The sequence below is a fragment of the Phoxinus phoxinus genome (genome assembly GCF_949152265.1).
Source record: "Phoxinus phoxinus genome assembly, chromosome: 2".
NCBI lineage: Eukaryota > Metazoa > Chordata > Actinopteri > Cypriniformes > Leuciscidae > Phoxinus > Phoxinus phoxinus.
The window spans coordinates 51,263,867-51,269,864 of NC_136877.1; the positions used below are offsets into that span (position 1 = coordinate 51,263,867).

At 37.2% G+C, this 5,998-nt stretch overlaps 1 protein-coding gene across 2 annotated transcripts in view; it reads left to right on the forward strand.

Annotated features, from left to right (window-relative positions):
- ndrg2 (NDRG family member 2) overlaps window positions 1–5,769 on the forward strand; it is a 51,623-nt gene extending 45,854 nt beyond the window's left edge. For both annotated transcript variants that reach the window (XM_079637274.1, XM_079637273.1), the window contains 6 exons: window positions 33–71; window positions 177–228; window positions 327–374; window positions 522–557; window positions 654–705; window positions 2,284–5,769. In XM_079637274.1, the coding sequence (XP_079493400.1) occupies window positions 33–71; window positions 177–228; window positions 327–374; window positions 522–557; window positions 654–705; window positions 2,284–2,447 (391 nt within the window). In that variant the 3' untranslated portion in view covers window positions 2,448–5,769. The remainder of the gene's footprint in view (window positions 1–32; window positions 72–176; window positions 229–326; window positions 375–521; window positions 558–653; window positions 706–2,283) is intronic.
- Window positions 5,770–5,998: the final 229 nt, after the last annotated feature.

Sequence of the window (5,998 nt, forward strand, 5' to 3'; positions counted from 1 at the left end):
TTTATATTCACGCTTGTCTCTTTGTCTCACAGTCGCAGAGATCTGAGCATCGAGAGGAACAATACTTTCAAGTAAGAATGATGAAAGCAAACCCAGAATGCATCTCTCTCTTACGTCTGCTCCTCTTCTGACGTGTGTGTGTGTGTGTGTGTGTGTGTGTGTGTGTGTGTGTGCAGATGTCCTGTGATGCTGGTGGTCGGTGATCAGGCTCCGTATGAAGACGCTGCTGTGAGTCTTTAGTCAAAGAAACACGTTCATCCACAAATCCCCATGATTCCTCTCACTGTGTGTGTGTGTGTGTGTGTGTATGTGTTTCTGTCCACTAGGTGGAGTGCAACAGCAAACTAGATCCAACGACCACCTCATTCCTCAAGGTTTGGACTGCACAAGTTATGCATGATTTGATCAATGATAAAACAAATATGAAGGCAAACATTAATTTATGTTGTTTATGAGAAAATCAGTCCGACACATGATTGTTGCCAGAAACTCAAGACGATTTGTACTTGTGTTTTATCCAGATGGCTGACGCCGGAGGGATGCCACAACTGACTCAGGTTCGTCAGGTCAATTTAAAATGGATTATTGATCAATGTAATTAATGTATGCTGATGAAAAGTGTGCGTGTGTGAATGAACTGTGTGTCTCTACAGCCCAGCAAACTGACAGAAGCCTTCAAGTACTTCATCCAAGGCATGGGATACAGTAAGTGACCCGAGAGCGGCTTCATTAACGGGAAATATCACAAAAAAGTATTTACACTACCTCTTTTTTAAAGAAATTAATACGTTTTATTCAACAAGAACACATTAAATTGATAAAAAGTCAATTCATTAATTTAAATTAATATAAATTTACAAATTAAATTAATTAATAATGTCACTGCATATTTCCATTTCAAATAAATGCTGTTCTTTGACAGTTTACACAAAAATATGAAGCTAAACTATTTTGAACATTGATGATAATCATAAATGGTTATTGATCATCAAATCATCATAGAAAACAGCTGTTTTAAACTGTAATAAGATTTCACAATTCGTACTGTATTTTTGATTAAATAAATGCAGCCTTCTTTCAAAAACATTTAAAAAATCTTACAGATTCAAACGGCCAATCTAATACTATACACAGCAATGTTTTATCTTCTCATCGGTAAACCAGTTTAACCCAACGGTTTAACTCAAATTAACTGGAGCAAATTGAATATTAGTAAATTATAGTTGACAGAAGCGCCATATTTTATGCTGTTGTTTTATGCCAGTAAGATCTGGACCGTAATGTCTGAGTTTCCGAGATAGAATGATCCTTGTATTGCGTTTCTGCATTAAAACTAGCAAACCAGCAACTAGTTTTAATTCCAGTGACACTATTTAGTACATATTTAGTCATTTTTCTGTTTGCTGCTTCTCTTTTTTTTCCTCTCTCTTTTTTTCTTCCATAAATGCAAAACATACAAAGTTTTATAATACACAATTTTTCTGTATAATATACAAATCAGTAGAAATTTTATTTATACATCAATTGAGGCATTTCAAATTAAAGACATTCTACTTTCTTTCTTATTTACTGAAGATGAAATGCTGTGGAGATACTTTTCAAATTCTTTAAAAAACAAAAAAATATTGTCAATCAATCTCTTTACTCTCAGAAAAAAAAGGTACAAAAGGTGTCCCTGGGTTTTTTTCTAACTTTTTATCCAACTTTTTAAAAAAAGGTACATTTGTGTTCCTCTCTTTAGGTAAACAGTGACAGCTTTTGTACTTTTTTTTCTGAGAGTGTTTAGTGTCCTAAAATAATGTCTACATCTTGCAGGATATTATCATTATTAATTATGCCAATACTTTTTGTGTGAAACGCCCAAACTAAATGAAAGAAAGACCAAATTAATAAATATATTGTCAAACAATCTCTTTACTCTCAGAGAAAAAAGGTACAAAAGGTGTCCCTGTTTTTTTTTCCAACTTTTCCCAAAAAAAGGTACACTTGTGTTCCTTTTAGGTACTAATATATACATTTAAGGAATCAATATGCGCTCTATAGATACAAAAGTGTGCCGCCCCAGTGACCTTTTTTTCTGAGAGCGTTTAGTGTCCTAAAATAATGTCTACATCTTGCAGGATATTATCATTATTAATTATGCCAATACTTTTCCAAAGTTGTGTGAAAGGCCCAAAATAAATGAAAGAAAGACCAAATTGACATCTTGTATCAATATAATTTTCATTCGTCTTCCTAAGATGTCTGACATGTGTCAATCATGTGCTTGTGTTCCTCCCCCAGTGGCGTCGTCCTGCATGACGCGTCTCTCTCGCTCGCGCACCACCTCTCTCTCCTCCTCCTACTCCATGGAGGGCTCTCGTTCCCGATCCCGCACGCTGTCCCAGGGCTCTCAGGGAGGACAGCTCCCGCCCAGCCCGTCCCAGACCATGGAGGTGTCGTGCTGAGGAGCGCCAGAGCCGGAGATGAAGCGTCTGAGTCCTGCGGGCCGTGAAGCGGGCGAGCGAGTGACGGATGGCGACTCTCTCGCTCCCTTCGCCGACCTGTCAGGCATGGGCCTTTAGTGAGCCCAAATGTAGTGTTAACCAATAGTAATACTTCTAATACGAATATTGATTATGACATTAATATTAATAACGACAAGCGTCACTTAAAAAAAAATTAAATAACAATGTTTTCTCTTAAATACATGTTGAATTTCTAAACAAAAGAATAGAGAAAAGAGTATATAAGCTCATGATGTGTGTCTATCGACTTTTATGTGATTTCTTTGGTGTGCTGTTTTCTTTCGTTTTTGTATTTTGTATTATTTTTTTCTCTTATACAATCCTGCTGCTGTGGGAGAGGAACAGTATTTTCGGAGGCGTTGGCGACAGTTTTAGGCCGAACGAAGACTCGTCTCTGTAGTCGACAGCCAGCTCATGTCTTCCATTTGATCCTTTGCGAGAAAAAAAAAAGCTATATACGTAGAAAGCGAGAAAGGAAAATACTGTAATTATAATTGACTTTGATTTGTTTTGGCCTTTGGGGTCTTTGCCGTTTCTGAATTGCATGCCAGACTTTTTTTGACCACGTCAATCTACGTTTTTTGTTTTGTATTTTACGTTCCCTTTATTTCGGTGAGAGTGTGTGTGTGCGGTCAGTAGGAAATAAAAACGTGACAGTCACAGGAGTCGTTGTTTTATGGTCGGTGTGAAATGACGTTCATATTTTACTTTTATCATTTAATGTATTTTCACTGAAACAGGAAATTCAGTGAGAATAAATGCAGGACGGGATCATCTGTGAGGAATTGATTAGATGGTGAAAAGTGTCTCTATACGATATAAGAATAAATGGAGGACGGCGGTGGAAAAGGAAAGTTTGTTTCGAGGGTGAAGAGAGTTGAAAGACTACGAAGACGTGCATCGATGAATCGTTCGCAGTAAGAGCAGAAAAGTGAATTAAGAAAGATAATAAAGTCTAATTCAAGTGGACGTTCAGGTGAGAGCGAGCAGGATTGTTAGAAGTGCTTCCATCAATGAGTGTGTTTACATGTACAACACAACTATCACTAGAGGCTTTCCCCAATAAACGCCCACTGTTTAAGGCATTATTAAGTATAACCGGTGTAAGGTCAAGCATGTGAACACACTCACTCAGTCCAGTGATGACACAACCACAGACAACTCAAACGTTTTGACCTCGTCCAGTGTAACAGTGAATTATAGGAATATTTGTCTTTATTCAAGCAGATACTGACCTGTAAGTGGGAATCTATCTACAGTGTCTTTTTGTTGACTTTTCAACCCGATTACATTAGAAACCGTAACTGTTTTAAAAGGTGGCGATTTCGTATGAATTCGTAAGATGTGATTTGTACAGATACGTGCGATTTTTAGAAAAACGTAAGTATGAAGGTCTACGTCTATGCAGTGAGATGTAAGGAGATCGTACAAAAAAATATGAATGGATCGAGACATGTTCCTGAATCCTGGAACAACTTTATTGTCCAACAATTTAGTCTTAGCCCTATCCCTAACCCTACCCATGACCTACCCCTACCCCTAACCCTACCCTACCCCTAACCCTAACCATGACCTAACCCTAACCCATGACCTACCCCTACCCCTAACCCTACCCTACCCCTAACCCTAACCATGCCATAACCCTAGCCCTAAATTATGATGAATAACACTGAAGTAGTAGCACTTAACACTGATTGTAAGCCTAACTTTTACATTAAATGTAAACGTGTCCCTTAAATCTGATTGGTTGATTCAAATTTTGTTCCAGGATCAATAAAGATGTTTATCCAGGAACATGTTGTACTTGTATAGGTCCATACGATTTAGCCACCAATAGTCAACATGTAAAATAGTTACATGAGTTGCGTTTTTGCCAGGTTTGTGGATGTGTGCTATCGCTGTACCATGATATGTTTTGAACTACAGTCGAGTATATTATCATAGTACAGTATTTGACTATGGTAATCATCTAGTAATGGGTTATAAATCAAAATACCATGAAACTGCCACAGGACGTTGAGGACTCATCTAATGCCGAATAATAGTGACTCGTACACAGAGTAAAACATGCGTGTGGACATGAGTGTCGGTGTGTTGTGACATGCCTGAGCGTGTGTGACGTGCTTAAACTCTCTAAAGCACAATAAGGGAATATGTGTGAGTTAGACGAGTCAAAGCGCTTGTGTTAAATTTACTTTTCGGACTAACCAGCCCCTCCACTGCCAACAGGGTTTAGCCATAGTAACCCATTACTTCCAAGAGCTCTTTCCATCGTCAAGCCACTGAGATTAGAAAGTTAGCATAGCTACAATTTAAAATTGTGCGACAGTGAAGCGACATAGAGAGAGCTCTGAAGAACACCGAAATCACTGCGGGTTTGTGCCATAATCTTGACCAGATTGCCAGTAGACACTTGCCAGAAGACCAAAACTGTCCTCACAACGTAACAATCAGGTTCAGCAAAACACTGCCCTGCAAATAACAATAAGTCATTCAGTGAGTAAACAAGGTTAAATGGGAAGGTCTTCCAGTAGTGTCGTGAACATTCGTTTGTTTGTGCGTTCGGGAGCATTGGAGCTGCAGCACTTTGTGTGTAGAGATTCTCAAATCACATTTCATTTGTCTTCACCCTATTTTAAGAGAGGTTTTATTTTGTTTACGAATACGTTGGAATTAGTTGGATGTGTAAGCAGGAAACGTGTTTTTTTCCTCTTTCTTTCGAATGGAAAGTTCATGTTTTGATCAGTGTGGGAATATTAATGATCGCAATCCACATACAGACATCATCCCAGATTTACATGAGCCTTTACCAAAAATAGAAATAGCTCGAATCTGAAATGTTTTACCAAATGAATAGAGAAATAACCATAACAATGTGAATTAAAATGAAAATAATGAGGTAAAGGGACGGATTAGGTCGTGGTGTGTGTTGTTGAGACGGTGTGAATGTAAATGTGTAACCATTTTCTTTCTTTCTTTTTATTTTTTGACTCTCCTCAATGAAATCCTTTTCACCTTTTATTTTCTGTGAAGTAGATTTGCATCTCAGTGTCCTCATGGGTTAGACATCAGTGTGCTAGTTCTTGTGTAACTTTTTTAGCTTTAGCACTAAAAAAGGAAATAGCTAATGTAATTAACTAAAAAAATAAAAAAAATAAAATGTCATGAATAACAGAATGCAATCAAAATATTTGTGTGGCTAATTTCTCTGTGTAATACAATGAACAACTGGGAAAAATTAATTAAAGGGATCAAAATTACACTCTTGTTATTTGTTTCTTATTTTCACAGATACTTTTGGGTCATGCAAAAATATCCTTATGTTGTTTTGTGGATTGAATTGGTCAGACTTTTGAGTATCCTTGAATATATAACTCATCAGGAATAGATACAGTGAAAATGTGCGGTTTTAAATTTGTATTTGCTTGCGTTATGATCATACAAAATTATAGTCTTTTCATAAGGTCTAAAACAATACATATTAATTAATC